The following is a 19066-nucleotide window of genomic DNA, read 5'->3' as shown; positions in this document are numbered from 1 at the left end:
TGCTCAGAACAGCACCAAAGTTCAGCAACAGTACAAAAAGGGTCTCAGCACACAATCCAAGGCATCTAATCTCTGCTAGTTTAGCTGGATTTCTATTGGGAAGCTAAAAACAGATTTCAACTCTCCTCCATCAGCTTCCGGGTCGGGGAAGTCCCGACGCGACGATTACCAAGTGCAGTTAGAAATGCTCAATTCCGTTCTTTTCCCTGTCCGTTCTCGATAATAACTGTTATAAACTGGCAGATAAGACACATATGAACTTTGATTGCCATGATTTCCATCGAGTCATAATCATACATTTTCATCCATGAGCCGTGGAACTCTACTGCACTCGGACTTCCCGTCAACAGGAAGCTGCTGCAGAAGAGTGGTACATTTTGTCAGCTTTTCAGTAGCAATCCAGCTAAGCTAGTGGAGTTTTAATGCCCCGGACTATGTGCTGAGACCCTATTTGTACTGTTGCTGAAGTTTGGTGCTGTACTGAGCATTATTTGTGGCTTTTTGGTGGCGGTTTATATTTGGATCCATTTACTGCAGTGTATTGTTGTCGTGCGGTCGTTTCTGAGGTTGATAAAACTCCGTAAATTAGCGGTCTGCTAACTTGATCTCTCGAGAGGGAGTCTAACACAGTTTCACGGTGTGTTAGACCATGGATTAAACTTACACCAGAATATCCCTTTAAGAAACACCAAACCCATAGTTGGTTTCAATTTTTTTACGGAATTTGGTCTTTTTTGGCTACAAAAAACTGGTTGCTTCAATCAGTCTTGGAAGAGAGTAAAACATACCTGTTCATTTTTGCCGCTGGGTGTGATAAAAGTATTGAAACTTGAATATGACCCATTTATTCCTACATGATGTGCACTTGAGTTTTGACAGGTTATAAACACGATCTCAAAGCTAGGAGTTAAACCATGTACCACAAAAGCACCTGACTAGAAACAAACACAAAACATCAGAATATCTTGTTTTCTGTGTCACATGGCCGGATGCAGAAGGGGTGCTTATTCCATAAAACATGTCCTTTGCATTACAAAAAAACATCACAGGGGAAAATGAATTGAATAGTGACGGATCTCATGTCTCAATACAGAAGCATCTGTAACAATGATACTTAAATCTATAATGCCCACTCATCTGATGGCATTAATTAACTCCCTCTTTCAAGCTTGTAAGTAAATCGTTTATGTTCCAGTTTATAGAGGGCCTGATTTCCCCTGAGCCTCTCCAACAGAACCAAACAAATCAAAGTTTTATAATAAAGAAGATAACATGCATGGTTGGCCTCCAAGTTATTCATCAAGCTTTAAAGGTCTGTGAGTTGCTCTCTGCGTCACCATAATTTCTATCCATTAAGGTGCCAGTTATCCAGCAATGACAATGAGCTGACACTTGGATCAACGCAAGAGAGTGTAAGTGATAGAGAGAGCGAATGCATGCAAATTTGACACGCTTTGTTTGACTTGTTCAGGTAAGATCTGTTGCCCTCAGGAATGAAGGTGGATGAGCAGAGGGGACAATAATGATAATAACCATAGCCATAACAATCACCATTTTTATTCAAATTGAGCTTTCACAACAGAGCGGACAAATTGCTTTGCAAGATGAGCAACAATGAATGACAAGAACAGGTAACAGATAACAGGTCGAGGAGGAGGTCCAGGATGATGTTCAGGGATGTAGGAGAGTGGGAGGGGGGCAGAGGGAGGAAATCCAGAAATTAGAGAGTAGGAGGAGGAGGGACAAATAGGAGGGAGGGATGAGGAGAAGGGAAGAGGTCCAGGGTCCCAGCAGCAGGTCTTACCTCTGGGATGTCTTCTTGTACTTGCGCCTGTCAGAGGAAAAAAAAAATGTGGACAGTGAGGCATCGATTGAAATGTTACTCATGTGATATGAGTTGGATTCATTCGTACATGATGAGATATAAATAAAAGACATTGAACCTCTTGCAAGAACCACCCATGTGAAAAGATTTGCTCTTAACAAGCGATTTACATATGCATGAAATTCAATGTTGGTTGTACTAGTCATGTCGACTGCCTGTCTTCAAAGAGCGAAACAATTCTTTGACTTGAGAATCATTATAAACTTAAAATTATACTGAAATAAAAAATAAATAAATGCAGAAATTCAAATTCTGGTCATCATCATGGCTTGTCAATATTCTGAGAGGTTTGAAGAATTTTTTAATAGTGATTTCATTAGCATATTATGCCAAAGACACTTACACAGTTCAGTAGTTTGAATACCTTCTGCTCCTCAAACAGCTGCCTCTGGGCCTTTATGCAGGTCACTATCAAGTACCATGCTCTGTCGCACCTGACAGTGTGACATCACCTGCTAATATTCTGTGTAATATTCTCTTGTCCATCTCCCTTACACCCCTTTGAATGCCTCTCATCTATGTCAATGGATAACAAATTCGATTTTTAAAGACCTTATTAGCATTTTACTTTATGCCAAACCATTCATTCTTTATTTCAGTTACAGAACAGCATTATTTGGGGTCCTCCAATATAGCTATATAAAATTGATTTTCGAATTCAGGTGATTGTCATATTCCCAAGATCAACATTTTAAAATACAGAATATATTTTACCATGAATATAAATTTACATCGGCCAAGTCCAAAATGCCGGAAGATTTTCCGCTCAGGGAGTAAATCTTGAAAGGTTATCCAATGGCTGATAATGTTTGTACTAAAATAGTTATACTATGCTGAAATAACCATGCAGTGAGTCTCTATCATCTTTAGTGCTGGTGTCATTTACATACGTGCTGCTTCTGTCCTCTGCTATCTGTGTGCACATAGGGACCTCATGGTGCACTCAGGTGGCCCCGGTAAAATCTTGAATTTATATTTGAGAAGACCACCAAGGTTGTTTGAAATGCAATTTTTTTTATTGTTATAATTTTTCTTTTGGTGAAATACAACCGTTATTGCTTTCTTGTTGTTTCAGTCTTTTTCATGATTAGATGCTAAAAATCATGACAATAATCCGTTCTTATTGCCACCGGAAGATTTTAACTACAAATCTACTAAACCAAAAAAAATGCGAGCTAGCGGGTTCCTTGTACAATTTACAGCAATATTCCTAGAATGTCTTTTTTATATCCAAGGAAAATTGATATTGTAACTGAATACACCAAATCAATATTGAACTGATTCAGAAAATCAGCGGCAATACCCATCTCTGAATATAATTGCAGAATGTTTTCCTGCTGATTTCAAACCAGTTTATGAAGTGAAATTCTCTTATGCTGCTAGGTTAGAAGAATTTTCTGAATAAAACCTGCCCACAAACAGAGTGGAGCATGTACCTTTATACAGCAAACGTAGGTGCTGATTATGCAAATAAGTTATCTCATGAACACACACCTACTTCTGCACTGGTGGCAGTCATTGAGTTTAAACAAGCAATACATTTGCTGAATCTTACTTGGTAAAAACAAATCTCATAGAAAGATTTATGTGTTGAGAAAACGAAAATGTTCTTGCATGAGAGTCAATGTGCCTCCAAAAATATGACAAATGAGTTGATTTATAGAAATTACATGTTCCTTTGATAGCAGTGTTTCTTTCCTTTATTTAGGTGTTGAATATCATTTACTTGTGTTCAAATTTCACAAGAATGCAAATGCAGACAATCACTTAAGCAGATGTGGAATGTAAGAGTGGTGTAATGATATGCGGAAACACACACACACACACACACACACACAAACATAGACACATCACACCACTCCACCCCCTGACATCCCACCTACTATACTACTACACACACACATACAAACACCAGGAACCTACACAGTTGCATTAACGCACCCACTATCACTTAGCTTAACATTTAGCCTAAAACACACCCACACCTCTATGAAGAGATACCAGCATGACTCTAAAAGCTGAATTTACACACACACATTCTGACACACACTTAAGGCACTCATAACAGCGAAGTGGAGGGGAGGATGGACTACAGAGGTGCATTTAAATTCCAGTCAGGCAGAATTCACAGCACTTAGCTTGATTTGTTTCTCAGTCGTTTTATGTATCAATCTTTCCTCAAGCTCTGCAAAAAACTGCAAGCTAAGGAAGTTAGTCTGTGTAAAGTAATGTTAAGACCTCCCTCAAGATGGGTAGGAAACAGATGATTCAATCAGTCATCAGGGGTCCATCAAGCAATTACAATTTGAAATGAGAACAGGAAGAGTATAAAGCGGAAGGATCTGGATAAGAAAAGCACACGAGAGAGGGATAAATAAGGATAAATAAGGGGGAAAAACTGGAGTATGGATATTTCCTAATCTCCTCACCTCCTCTCCTAACCTCTGTCCCTCCTTCTTCCCCCTCCCCCTATCACTGAGCTTGCTTTACATCCAAATGTGTGTGTCAACAACACAGAGCCTCTTCTAATTAGGAGGCTCTAATGCAATGTCCTCGGCATAATGAGGATGTGAGTTGAAAGGGGTCATGGAAATTCCAGGAATTATTGTAATCATAAAGGTCACAGACGGGGTATTTAGTGAAAAGTAACCATGGGAAAGAACATTTTTAGGATTGTTTCAAATAGCTGTCTGGATAGCTAACAGCAGCTTGTTTTCCTTGGAGTGGCTTTTAGTGTATTTCAGTCAGTGCCTTGCAAATCAGATCGTGTCACAAAACGATCATCCGGCCACCTTGAATCTCCTTGGGCCAAATCTAAGTTGCCCTCCCCTTAAGGGAGCTCTCTGAGATGAACTGTTGATCAAGTGATTAAATAATTCATTGATTTCCATTAATCAGTGGGTGACGGAGAGGTTGGTTTTGTCGCAGTGATCTAATCTATCAACGGAAATCCATTGAAACCCTATCACAGATGCAAATATATAAAGGGGCCATTTGTCAGAGGGAAGTAATAAAACACAACACGCTGTTCAAGCCTTCATCAGTGGATGTCACCAGGATTTAGAGTGCACTGCCGAAGGTGGAGTAGAGGGAAAACTGTCCAAAGTAAATGCTCTCTCTGTCTATCCATGGATGACTGGTGTACTCTGCGGAGTACGCTGTGCCAGAGAGTACTGTGATAGCCATCCAGCACACACACACACACACACACACACACACACACACACAGATCATACAGCTGCCAAACAAATCTCCTAGGATAAGCTGGCAGCACATACAGTAAATGTCACCAAGCTGCCGTATATACCCTCAAACACACATTCAATCTATATCATCTGCACGAGCACATGCACAGTCAACCTTTCCCAATTACACATACACATACATGTACAGCACACTGTCGATCCCTCCCTATCAACACACAACATACACTGTGCAAACGTTTACATCTGCGGGGGCTGCCTGGCAGTTGGAGCTCCCTCTCTTCAGACGGAGGCTCTTTGTGAGATTAAAGGCTAATGTGATCTCTGACACACAACACGAGCCCTCAGAGCATCCCGCAGACTGCAGCAAAGACATGATGAGGTAAAAAAAAAAAATAGCCGGGGCCCCCGTTATATTCATCAGATTCACTATCCATCAACAAAGACAGATGGTTATGATAGGGAATTTATGGTGCCGGCCAAATGGAAGTGACAATCAAGTCATCAGAGGAAACTGAATGTGGCAGAGGATGACAGTGCTGGGACGCACTTATTGGGCTTCTGACACAGGAGAGAGACAGAAACAATGACTAATCATGGAACAATAGAGATACCATGACATGGAAATAACTAAAAATAAAACGTAGTGATCTGAGAGGAGAGGAGGGTTGATGGAAGAACTGCAGCCCTGTGCACAGTTCATTCAATCAGTCATCATCTGTGGGGCAGAAGGAAACTGCATTTCATTCAGACCTACAGCAGCAACAACATTGGTTTTTTTTCTAAATGCAACACTCCTAGCAACACCATTGTGTCCTCACTCCCGCCCGAGTAAGAAAAATGAGAGCTGGAAATGGACAACTCCCCCTTCAACTTGCATAAGCAGTTGAATGCTGGGCTTTCTTCGTAGGGCGAAAGGTCAGAGAGGTGTTGATTGGTTGGTGGATGAGAGAAAGTAATATTATAGTAGTTTCTCCCCAGAAATATGAAGCTCAGGGGGTCTATTGTATTATTTAAAGAGAAATATAGGACAAAATATGAGCAGACAGGGAGGATTTTCCTTCAGCCACAATATCTCAACTGAAAATACACACGTTCAATCATTCAAGTCCACAATTTATGGTCTTGTTGCATCATACTGGGACAACAGGTGTTTACTGCATGTCAGATGAGATGTGAAAAAGGGCAGAATCACTAATTAACGCCACAATGCTCTTGTCGTTATGAAAATGCTAATGCATGGAGGTTAAAAATGACTTCAACCGACTTAAACAAAAATGCAATAAGGGTGTAAGTGTGAGCAGCCCTCCAGCTGTTGTACTTTCCCTTTCTTCCTTGCTTTCAAATAAAATACGAAAACCTTTCAAATATTTCAAAGGAAAAAACTTAGTGCTGTTTGGTTTGAATAATCCCAATCTCTCTCTCTCTCACCCACATTGACACTTTCACATGCTGTAAACAACATCAGCGTGAGGAGAGAAATTCCAGGCTTTAATGATGATACACAAGCTCTTTTCTGTATCCTTTCTGCATTCTTTAAATCAGAATTAATCTGTAAATTGTTACTGAATATTTAGAGATAATTTCACATGTAAATAAGAAAAGCTCAGATGTAACTCACACAAATGCACACACACAGCATCGCTTCACACACACTTGTTGAAAACAGTAAAAGTGGATATACTCACAGTCCTCGGAGCCTGAGCCAAATCTTTTCAATCTGTTCTGGCTGGAGGTACTTCAGGGCCGTGCTTTCAAACTCCTCGATCTCTTTGGTAGGAGACTCCATGACTGAGGCTCAAACAGATCCGGATGTGCCAACAAGAGATCAAAAAAATAAAAAGTTTAATCCCTCTCAAGTGTGAGCGGTAAGGAAGAGGAAACACCGAGCAAAGAGAAGTTGTAATGTAGTGGAACCCAGGTTGTGACCGAGGTTTCCTCTGTCTTCATTCACATTTGCACCCACAGATGAGTCAAACCAGCCGTCATCCTTCCTTTTCCTCTCTTTTCTTCTTTGTTTATATGAGAGAGTGAGTGTGTGACTGAAACTCAATAACACTCAGTGCAGTGCAGCGCTCAAGCAGCTGTGACAGTCGTGAAACAGCCCAACTGTACCTCTTTCCTTTCTCCCTCTCTCTCTCTGTCTCTCTCTCTCTCTCTTGCTCTCTCATTCGTTCACTTCTCTCCTGTGTGAGCACAGGGGTCCTGGAGCCTTGCCATGCTCTCCCAGCAACAACGGGATGCAGACGGCAGGGCAGCTCAATCTGGGATTAACGCTCACTGCCGAGCTCTCCACACAAGAGGGAGGGAGGAGAAACACCACCAGTCAAAGAGAGGGAGGAGTCTGGCTGATAATGAGAAACCATGTCCTGTTTTCGTCCGATGGAAAGCCAGAGGGAGTGAGGGAGGCAAAAAAAAAGGGGATGGTGAGGAGGAGACCTTTCAGAGAAGACGTGATAAAGGTATGAGTCCCCTGCATTACTGTAAGAAAATATCTGGTTAAATGGGACCTTTCTCCATGAGACACTGCAATAATGACACAGCTTTTCCTTCCACTTGTACACATTTGCATATTTCATCTGGAATGTAAAGACAAATGTCACCATGCAAAAAAGACTCAGCGGTGTATGTAGAACACATTTGCCTTAGCTTAAGTCTGAAAACGTAGATAATACATGTGCCTCACAACATATTAAATGTCATGCCAGAGAGGATTAAATAGCGTGCAAACAGTGCATTGACACTGATTTAACTGAGATTACTCTGATCCATTGAGCGCATTCAGGACCGTCCCATATTCAAATAAAAGCATTGTAAGACATGAAATAATATTCTCTCTCTTTTTTTTCTTGCTCTGTCTACACTACAGTTTACAAAAAATTGTGTCTTCATGCAAAAATGTCCTTTCTTATTCACCCAGTCAGATAAATTGGCACCTAAAAGGGTAGTTTCAGATTTAAGACTGTTTTATGGGACCCACAGCTATATAAGCCATCACGACGCACAGATTCCTGCATATATAAGGTGTTATATTCCATCCTTTTGAGAACTGCATCAGTAATTGCTAAAAAAAAACAGTGGGTGCTGAGTGCTCTAGTATCTGCTTTCACTTCTAAGAGGGACATTTTCTTCTATATTGTTGAGATATCTAGTGTCTCTTGTTATAAACTTAACCCAAAAAGCATTTATGAATTGCAATAACCTCTATGAAAGGTGCTATACAACAAATTATTGATTTGCTATAATAAACCATGGTGAAATGCACCTCCCTGAGCGTGATTTCAACATTTCCATCTCTCTGCCGAACAAGAGACATTACATTATATTGCTACATGGTGATTGATAGAAATATATACTGTAACCTCACAACTTTTTGAGCCCTTCCTGCTGTTTTCTCCCTGCAGCCCACTAAACGTGTAGTGAAAACCAATGACAGCATACAGCTCTGTACCCTCATTTACTGCAAGTCCAAAACTTGCAAGGATGACTCAGTTCAGACCCTCCCTTCTCCGAGCCCCCTACCATACTCTTAGGGCTTTCAATTACTTGATGCAGGATGCAGGGATAATGCTAGGGGGCCACCTCAAAGAGGCTCCCACTTTCATCTGCTGAGATGTGTCCTCAGCGAGGAGGGAGAAGGAAGGCCTGCCTGAGTACCATGAGGCCTGCTGATGTTCTCTTTAAAGGCGCACTTATCTGTGTCTCTTTCTTTGGCTTTTAGTTTCTTTCCCTTTCTGGCTGCCTTTCTTCAACTGGCTCTTCATGTTTTTGTCCTTCATTGCAGAGGTATGCTGGTCCTCAGGAGATCCGGAGCCACAGGCAGGATTGACAGGTCAACTTGAGGGGAAACCACAACTTCACATTTCACCACTTGCTGTTCACAGGTTTACACCCTAGGGACCTGCTGTACTGTGTCATATCTATGTGTGACACTGAACATTGTTGAGCCTGGTGAGAAAGGTTCTGTCAAAAACAGTGCAAGGACTTGGAAGGTCAATGTAGGCTGCAGTGGACTCAGAATTGAGTGTTTCCTCAGAAAGGTAAAAATACACAGTGAGTGTTGACTAAAGTCTGTGGTTGAAATTGTGCTACTACAAAGACAAAGTAGTTTGAAGTTTTCAGTAGGTGACTCTTGACTGGAAGGCTGCGAGAATCAGATGGTACTAACTGGGTGTGGGAAGAGAAGAAGACATGCCGTCTATTTTCCAATTACCTGCACACTATCGCTATACAAGAATGTCAGCACTGGCTCGTGTAGCAAAAGCCTGGATTACACGCCATAGAAGCCCTACTGTTAAAACACATACAAACATTTGTGTTTCGTGCTTCTTAGTATATCAGCACATGGTAAGTATAGTATTGATGAGGTTAGGACAAGAGTGTGTAAATGTCAAATAAATTATGGTATCGGATTTAGTTGTGTCTGACCATGCCAGTAAATTTCCAAAACCGACAATCTGACACTCACACTTTCACCCTTTCACACACATTTCAGCAGGTATGAAATAAATGTTTTTGTGTCTAATCGGCAATCAGACACAAAAACATTTTAAAATGATACCTGTGCTATCTGTTAATCAGTGTCCACAGCACTATCTGACGTCACGAGTAATAGCCAATCAGCACAAAATATTCATTTAGAACAATTTGCAAAATAACTGGTAGCTTCAGTTCTCAAATAAAGTATTAAGTAGCAGAAAATGGAAATACTGAAGGAAAACACCTCAAACTCGTACATAAGTTGGTAGTTGGTTGCATTCCATCACTGGTTAATCTCGACTTTGAGACAAATATTTTTCCAATTATCGGTTGTCACTCATCTGGACTTACTATTGATCTGTGTCGGTATCAGCTGTGAAAAAATCAGTTGACCCTTATTACTTAGTGCCATATTTGAATTTCTATTATCTCTATGATAGCTGTCTTTTCTCCTTCAAATGTGGCTATTCAGAACAGCTATAATACGTACGCCTTACGTATTTGCTCCCTTCTGAATCCCAAGTCTCAAAGGTCCAATCTGTGAGACAGTGGATTGTTGAGTCTCATTCCTGACTCTTCAAATGCTGATGAGAGGTTGGTGACCTGCCCAACTTATAAACCCAAAGCGTAAGTATTTGATGACATAAACGCCATCAATGACAATTTCTGACATATGAGGTTCTTGAGGTCTTGGGTTGGCCCAGTCATAGGTGGAGATTTCAACCACTACCGTTTGTAACTCTGTTCTGTCGGCCAAGTGGGTACCAGAAAACCAGCAGTTAAAATCAAAAATGGGTTCAGACCATTGCTTCTTATGTGGATCTCTCAGTCATACTTGGTTGTCTGACTACTTTAATTATAAAACTTTGATTATCATAGCACAACAAGCTCTAAAATGACTGAAGATTTAAATAGAAAATATTTCCCATATTCAGCAGGAAAAAAGTTCTCTGTAGCATAAAATAGCAAGATGAAAAAAGCATTTTTGTTGAGAGAGACGTGTCCTGGAGGGTTGTATCCAAGGAATCTCAGTGAATATTTCAATGATGAATGAAACACCTTCCAGAAAAAATTGTGAATTTTAGCAATGTGGCTGATATGAAGCAGTGAACGGTGAAACGGACATTGTTGAGCATGTAAAGTTATTTAAATGTCATTGTCATTGCAATGGAATCTAATTGCAAAATTGAGAGTGATTAGAGATCTGAAAGACAACTCCTAACAGATACACATCCACATAAAGAACGCAATATTTGTCCCACAGTCACATGTTAAAATTCAGTCAAAAGAAGAAGTACATTTTGCAGATTATGAATAAAACCTTTGCCTTGTTATCTCTCTATAAAAGCAAGGAATCTCTGTCTGTCTGTGTGTCTGTCTGTGTGTCTGTCTGTGTGTGTGTGTGTGTGTTCCTCAAATATCTCTGCGGATCAGGATCAGACTGACCTGAGACTTACAACATGGCTGCTGCGTAGTTTAAGGGTGTGCGACGTCGGATTTGTTTGGACTGCAATGATACCATTAATAAATTATTTCATAAATGCTTCACCAATTCCGCTAGCATTGTCAACCGTAGCCACCATAGTTACGTGCGCACCAGAGCCAATCACTGCACACCGTAGCCACATGCCCACCAGAGCCTATCACTGCAGAGCTCAAGCCCACGACACACCTTAAGAAACAAGCGGATTTATACCTGCAGCGGCGTGAGCTGGACCGGGATTTTGCCGGCAGTTTGGTCCCGTTCTGTTCTGTGTATCTAAACTGACTGTTGTGGATTAATGAGATTGAACGGGTCCGGGCCGAGTCTGTTAGGGTCGGAGGAGATCCGGACACGCAAGGACAACAAACTGTGGATGTTCGTCTGTAGCTAACTGCTAGCCCACCCCCCCGAGTCGACGGACGTGCCGGTGCGTCACATGACCAATTTAAGATGACGTAGCAGCAAGACGCAGCCTCCGTGAGTCTCGGTTCCGACGTATGTGTTGGTGCTGCCTTCAAACTATATACCAGTTTTTAAATCATGTTGATAGGCCAAGTAAAACCGGACTTTTCGCGAACATTGCGATCACATTTGCCGCGCATTTGGTGCAGGAAGAAAACAGTCAAAACGGGCTTCCCTCACTAAGCAAGGAAGTGTTTGCTTTGTGCTACTCCTTTTCCTATTGGTGGAAAAAGGCACCCCACCAACCAGTCACAAAATTAAACGGCAAACTACGTGTTTGGTTGCTTAAGAACGGGGGGAAGTTGTCGGAGGGACAGTGACAGTGACAATGAGTTTTGAGAGTTGAGAGATTTGTGACATTAAGCGTGTTTGGAGTGTATTGTTAGTGTGTTATGTAGTGTTTAGTTTAGTGTGTAGTGGATTTGTTTTTTTTGTTTAATGAGGCAAAACACTGAGGAGACTGCTGAATGTTCAGCAGGCAGGAAGGAGCTGGGGGACACATATCACTACGTATAACTTTGTAAATTTCAATTTTTTTTTAGCAAACAGCAATTTATATACCTGCATTATAAGTAATAAAAATAGTTCGTTAAACATATTTGTGGTTTTCACAGTAAAAAATCTAAATTTTATCTACTCGGATTTTAATGTTTTTTGTGATTTAAGGTCCATTGTGTTATTACAGTATGTCAGAATGAAAAAATAACTGTACAGTCACACATGTGAGGTTGTGCTGAAAATATTGACACCAAGCAAGGCAAGGTAAATAGTTTTTAAGGTGAAATATAATGGCAAAATCAAAAATAGTCAAAAACGGCCAATTATACCCTGGAATATTGGATTTCACAACAAACCTAAATATCCCTGACGTCCCACCTTCAAACATAGCGTCATTTGGCCATCCATGAAAAAGCAACTTAACCTCCCACTTTTCTATAGGAATACATACTTCCTACGGGCACTGCACTAGTATAACAATAATATATGTCTGAATGAGTGATCAAGGAAGAGAATGGACTTTATACATGTAGCTAACATTTTATTAAATTTCCATAACTGTTTGTTTCCCTAAACATAATGACCATCCAAATATGCCTCAGATTAATTACTACGACAAAAAGTGCTCACAAAAAAGACCTAATGAATCAAGTCTGGGTAAAATGAATTATTCGTATGACTATGACGGAGGGACTTGCTGGGAATTACGCTCTGCTAAGGTATTCTTGTCAGTGTGCTCCAGCTCACACATTGAAATCAAGACATTAACAGCCCCGGCCATTTGGAGGTACATGAAAAATTCAAATCTCATTTAAATTTCCCAGGCAAGTCGATAAGGAAATCTATGCATCAAAATAGCAATCGCCTTAGCGGTAATGACCACATTTTGGTGAAGATCATCCATCACAAAATATGATTTCCCATCTACACTTCATTTCTCTTTTTGTATTGGATGTAGTGGAGATAAAAGGGTGGGTGGGAGAAAAAGAGGACACCTAGCTATAAAGCTACATTTATTTGCAGAGTGATGGAGGTGGAAAAATACCCCAGAGAGGAAACTTCCTATTACTTCATCCCCAAGAGAGATCCATATAGGTCAAATGTGATGCATACTATATCTGAACTGAGGGGTGAGGAGGCAAGCAATCAGGCTCCACTATCTGAGTGACATTGAGTCGGTTGACATCAGAATAGGCTTTGGTCCAAACTGTTACCATGGCATGAAATTAGGTTTTGTTACTCTCTCTCTCTCTCTCTCTCTCTCTCTCTCTCTCTCTCTCTATATATATATATATATATATATATATATATATATATATATATATATATATATATATATATATATATATATATGTGTATATATGTACATGATATCTAACATCTACTTGATAGATGAACTTTGTATTCTGATTGTAAGGATTACTGACATTTCTGCCCAATCCCAATGCTCCTCCTAAAGCTTTAATCCCTGAACCCTAAAGGATTTACTTGTTGGCACCTGGTAAGTGTTTAAGTGTGAAGTGTGCAAAGTGCAAAAATGGTGGCAACAGGAGTGGGACAGCACTTTGCAACATTCCTTTTTTTAAAATATGAAAACATTTAAAATAAACAAGAGAACACAAATACATAAATAGAAACATATTCAGTCTGGGATTCCCGTAGTTCCATATTGTCTCCAAAGCTTAATAGTTTTTCTGTTATTTCATAAACTGAGTGATTTAGGTAGAAAATCAGTTCTATGACAACATATAATCAAAAATGCAAACAGGATACTAGGACTATGGTAAGACAGTGTTTAACGCTGCTACACTAAGATTTGTGGGTAAGGCAAAATCTGCATAAATGCAGACTTACAGAGAGTGGCCATTAACAATTTGACAGTGGACCAAAACAGAACCAGCAACGTCAACGTCTGTGAGTCTGAGAGTGTGGGCATTGGAGAGAGACTTTAGTTTTATTTACAAAATGCCAAGTGTTCTCACCAGCACCTGGTTTACTTTAACTACCTGCCGTTCACACTTAACAGGTAGATAACAGTAGGCTGTCTGAGCCTGTTAGCTGAAAATGCTCCATAGTTCCAGGAGGGGTTGGCTGAGGCCGTTAGTGACAGCCGTTTGGACGTGACCACATAGTCTAAATACAGACTGGATCATGTACAAGGAGCTAAAAGCAGCTTAAAAGTGTAAATAGTTGTTGCATTGGTTGTTGTAATTAGCAGCACTAAAATCCATTTTGGAGAAGTTATTTTAGCCAGCATCAGAATTTTTGTAGAGGTTGTATATTTCTAGACTGTTAACATACTGTATTAATAGTAATTTATTGATTTCTAACAAACAGTTTCAAAGAATGTAGCCTTTAAATGTTTTTAGCTTTGTGATTATTGTCTCCTTCTTTTCTATTGTGTGCGTATCTGTATCTAGGTGGCTAGCTGCTACATACAATTTCTCTTGCAGGAATAAATACAGTTATATATTTTTGTTTATTTAAATAGGTCATATTATGCTAATTAAGGTTAATATTTTTTATAAAATGTATAATAATAATAAAAATGTAGCCAATCAAAGGCAGAGTAGGGCATGCCGAGCAAGGTAGTGTGATTGAAACTAATGGCTCTACAGCTGGTAGCCATGGCTGCGATACATCAAAAAACCTCCCAAACTATAGAAGCAAGGTAGTTTAGTTTCAATAATGAGGCCCCATCCCGATGTGGTCACACTCCAAATTTAGATGGTCAGCTTCCGCATTATGTCCTCCAATGTCCGCCATTCAAAAGCCAGTGTTTCTGGATACAAGTGATCATATCTAAATGGTTACATCTCCTTCCAACTTCTGTCTCTAGTGAATTATGGCCATCATAAAATAGCCCAAGATAGATGATGATTTTCTGCTCCAGAGTTCACTTCAGGGTCAAGGCTCAGAAAACGTTACGCTCACTCTAACTCAGACAGCTCCAAGTGACAAAAACCTCACAGCAAATTTATGCTGCGCAAACAACAAACTGTGGTGCCCCTCTCTAAGTGCCTTCCAGCCAGTAACTGCTCTGATCCTATTACTATATCAACCCGACAATAAGATGTGTGCGAAGCCCACAAAGAGGGGACTACTTCCGTTATGGGTGAGCAGTTTGCAATTCACATAGTGTATTTAAAGGCTGCTGTGTAGGCAAGAAGAACACACTGTTATTGAGTGAGGTCAGGAGTTATGAGGTAAGAGTGAGGGCAGGCTCAAAGAAATCCCCTTAATGTATTTTAAGCCTATTTGTGAATGCAGACAAGACAAGAAAATGGGCTGACCGTATTGCAGCAAATGTCAATGCCAACATACACTTTAACATTGAGAAACAACATATTTTACAATATTTGGTTTACACTTGCAAATGATATACATTTTTTTGATTTTTGAAATTCTGTGCTCTTCAATCCTGCTCCAACACACCTGATTCAAATGAATGGGTCATTTCAGAGGATCTTGATGACGATCTTTTAAATCAGTTTTGCTGGGGCAGGGAAACATCTAAAACATGCAGGGCAGGGAAACAGGAACAGGATTGAAGAACACAGAAAACATATTTTATCAGGGAAAGTTGATAGGCTGCACACAAGGGAACACAAATATTGATTAAAGCAGAGGTTTTAAGCTTTACATATGTACTCCTTACCTGCAATAACAGGAAATGTTTGCTTTAACTCTGCAAAACTCTGAACTTTGGATAAATACTGTATGTCTGTGGGGCTTTGAGAGAGTCAAAGTTCATGAAAACACTGGCCATTCTTATACAGTATATAGCAAAGTGTATAAAAGTCTAATTCAGATATTTGTCGTCATTTGGCAGACAGCTCTTTAACATCATAACCGTGAGGTCACAGCTCAATCATTTTGATGAATAGCTCTGCCATTTGCCCATGTGCTTCCAGTCAGACTGGCCAGTGGAGGCTCATTAGTTGGCTAGTGAGGCTAGTGATGGAGGTCGTTGCCACACAGCGGATGTCAGCAGGGGTCTGTGAACCTGCAGCTACATCCAACTGATGGGTCAGCCTCCAAAACTGTGGGCTGCCACGGAGGAGACAGCCGCCTTAATCAACTGCAAAGTTCACAGCAGCACACAGCATCCAATTAACTGACAGATAAATCACACAGTTGACCACAGATGTCTGAGTTTCAGCTTCATGTGTGCATGATTGTTTGATTCCAAGCATGCCTGTGATGATTCTAGTAACTGCAGGTAACTGTATTGTATATATCTGTTTGAGTTGACAAAGCAACAATTTGCTAAATAAAATTCTAAAAACGTGTTTGTGGACCCGTGGTGAGTAAAACGGTTGTTTTATTCTCAAGAAACATTAGTCCATTGGGGACTTATTATGCTTTTTCATCAATGCTGGTGTTTTATAGGTTCTTGTGCATGTAAATGTTCTTTTAAGCTAAAAAGGCAAACATGCGCCAACAGGAGCTCCTCTCTCCAACAGAAAATACTGTTTCTGAAGTGCCTGAAACACAGTAATTCCTGCCTTCAATTCCATGACTTCTTGACATCACACAATGCCACCATGTCGCACATTTGCATAATGTATGCCTATATTCAAAGTAGAAGCAATGTTAACTAGAAGCTGTTTCTGTTTTTCAGATGCCCAGCAGATTGGGGCAGTATTAGGCCATTATTCCCAGTCTATAAAGCCCTGCCTTTTACCAACAACCTCTCTCTCTCACCTTGCCTATAAATGTTGCTGCTTTACTTCCTCTTCAGGTCTTCCCTTATACTGTTTACATGCATCTCAAACTCACAGACTGCAATTCATTAATCTCAGTCTCTTCAATAAAACACTTTGTTTTACTTCTGGAAACAAGAGTAAGGATCTGACAAATTGTGGGTTCATCCTGGTTAATTTATAGTTACACAGGTTATCTGAGAATGTCATGCCATGACAGTTTGGGTGTGTCTGGTGAGCACTTGGCCTGGTTCAGTATTATTTTGTTTGGTAGATGCTTAGACTTAAGAAGCGGCACCATATTTTCAAGCCTTGGTTGGTTGAGAAGTTTTGTCGTAATCTGAAAAAGGAAATTGTTTGCGCAGTCTTAGGCATTTCCCCTTTTGGTTGCAATTTTCAGTCATTGTCAGACAATTGTCTTGACTGCCCTCAAATCGGCTTTTTAAACTTGCTTGTTTATAGTGTATAAAAACTGGACCAGGGTTGGCTGGGCGGTTACCTGGTAAACTCCTTGGGGGCTAGTTTAGTCTTAACTGCGCATGTTTGGCTTCTGTTGGGTTCATTCTCTGCCTCATTTCTTATGTGGCACACCTGGGCCTGTGTTCCAAATCTATAAAGCCCTGCCTGTTATTAAGTTTCTCTCTCACTCCCTGTAGGCACCGGTTTGGTTTTGTGGCAGCTTTAGTTCAGCGTTTCCCACATACGTTTAGCCTGTTTTGTTGTCTTTGTTTTGCGCACTTGCGTCTTTTTTTGTGGTGGTGAGTGGCTCTGTGGGAACACCCTAAATTTCGTTGTACCTCCATACAGTACAATGACAATAAAGGCTATTCTATTCCTCTATTCTATTCTATTCTATTCTATATACAGGCTCTACTAATGCATTGAGTAACATACAAAGAAACAATACCTAAAAAGTTGTCACCAGCTGCTGCTGTTACAGTCTTCCCATGGGCACATTACGGCATGTATGTATGTATGTATGTATGTATGTATGTTAGTATCAGAAATTCATCTACTCTTAAGGTTATTAAAAATATCTTGACTGTACAATTAATATCATTAGTATAATTTTTTTAAAGTTAAATTATAAAAACTATTACAGACAAATCAGAAACCCATTTGAAGGCAAGCGATTAATGTGCAGTCCTGTCATGTCAATGACTGCAGACCAGGGTTTAGGAGTTGATTTGAAATTGGTGGTGGGCCCAACCAAACAAGACATCCACATCCCCTGGATTGAAGTTCCCTGAACTGAAGAGCCCTGAGTAGAGGACTGAGCATCATAAACATCGTAAACTGCATGAGGCTAAACCTTTGTTTGACTAGTTTATAATTGAACACATTTGTTCCTCTTCAGTTCTTCCCGTTACTTTGTTTCGTTCATTTTTCCACTGAGAGCTTTAAGCAATTCTGTTTTTATATGGTCAAATGGTCATCAGCTAAAATAAAAGCCACTAGTTCCCAGACTCAAACCACTACAGAATATCACTTGTTTGAAATACAACGGTAATTGCTTTATAATAAAAAGGTAATTTTAACTAATGACTAATAACCCATCCTTTGCCCTAAAATCTTTTACTCCACCTCCTCTTGGGACCAGACCTGCAATAACCCTAATGCCTTTTTGTGCTTTCTGTGCTCTGCTCTTTTAAAGATTTGGCTGTCTAAGCAGAGTTGCAATTTTAAAAGTAAACAAAAAAACAAAGAATCAAACACTCAAACTAGTCAATTTGGATGAGAAGCGAGAGCTGATGGAAATTATGGTGAAGATTTTGCATGCGAATCACATGCTGATAGCTCAATGAAAATTATTTAAATGTTTGTCAGCAGGCACAATGGAGCCAATTTAAAAAACTCTCAAATTTTTACAGCATCGAATGGAAAATGTGAAGATGAAGTTAGTCAATGTTAATTTGTCCAATCATGTATAAGTTGCCGTTGTGAATTGATGGGTAAATGGAAGTATAATGTTAGATTTACAACTAATATTATTTACAAAAAAAAACTATTAAACTTACCATTAGAACTGTTAGTTCATAGTTGAATAGTCACTAAATAAACAACTAAGTAAGCTACTTGTAAGTGACCTTGGGGCAAACAATGACAAAGCAGTCTGTTATACACAATCCCATTAAAAAAAAAAATCCCTGTGCAAAAAGCCCATTCAATAACCAGCCGAGCAAGTGCTTTAAAGGCACAAGGCATCCTAATGAGCAGAAACAACAGCATGACACCAGCCTCACAGATGAGTCAGCGTGTGTTTATACACTAATGGCTGTGTATTGTTTTCTGTGCCTCACTGTGTGACTAAACATGCACTGGATTATCTTGTAGCAGCAGTATCATTATC

General features: G+C 40.0%; 1 protein-coding gene and 1 long non-coding RNA gene across 7 annotated transcripts in view; one reads left to right on the top strand and one right to left on the bottom strand.

Annotated features, from left to right (window-relative positions):
- Window positions 1-19066, bottom strand: part of pde1cb (phosphodiesterase 1C, calmodulin-dependent b) — a 112182-nt gene that overhangs the window by 57401 nt on the left and 35715 nt on the right. For 3 of the 6 annotated variants that reach the window (XM_030404162.1, XM_030404161.1, XM_030404164.1), the window contains one exon: window positions 1805-1831. The exons of 2 other annotated variants lie outside the window; for them this stretch is intronic. In XM_030404162.1, coding sequence (XP_030260022.1) covers window positions 1805-1831 — 27 coding nt within the window. Of the gene's footprint in view, window positions 1-1804; window positions 1832-6776; window positions 6907-19066 lie in introns of those variants that run through there. One more of the 6 variants, XM_030404167.1, reaches the window with a different exon arrangement.
- Window positions 7445-9496, top strand: LOC115573391 (uncharacterized). Its single transcript, XR_003982264.1, has 2 exons — window positions 7445-7550; window positions 8873-9496. It is a non-coding gene; the product is annotated as an uncharacterized LOC115573391 (long non-coding RNA).

This window comes from Sparus aurata, chromosome 21, assembly GCF_900880675.1.
Source record: "Sparus aurata chromosome 21, fSpaAur1.1, whole genome shotgun sequence".
In the NCBI taxonomy this organism is placed as follows: Eukaryota; Metazoa; Chordata; class Actinopteri; order Spariformes; family Sparidae; genus Sparus; species Sparus aurata.
The sequence above is the reverse complement of the archived record's forward strand: the minus strand, read 5'-3'. Positions and strand labels throughout refer to the sequence as shown.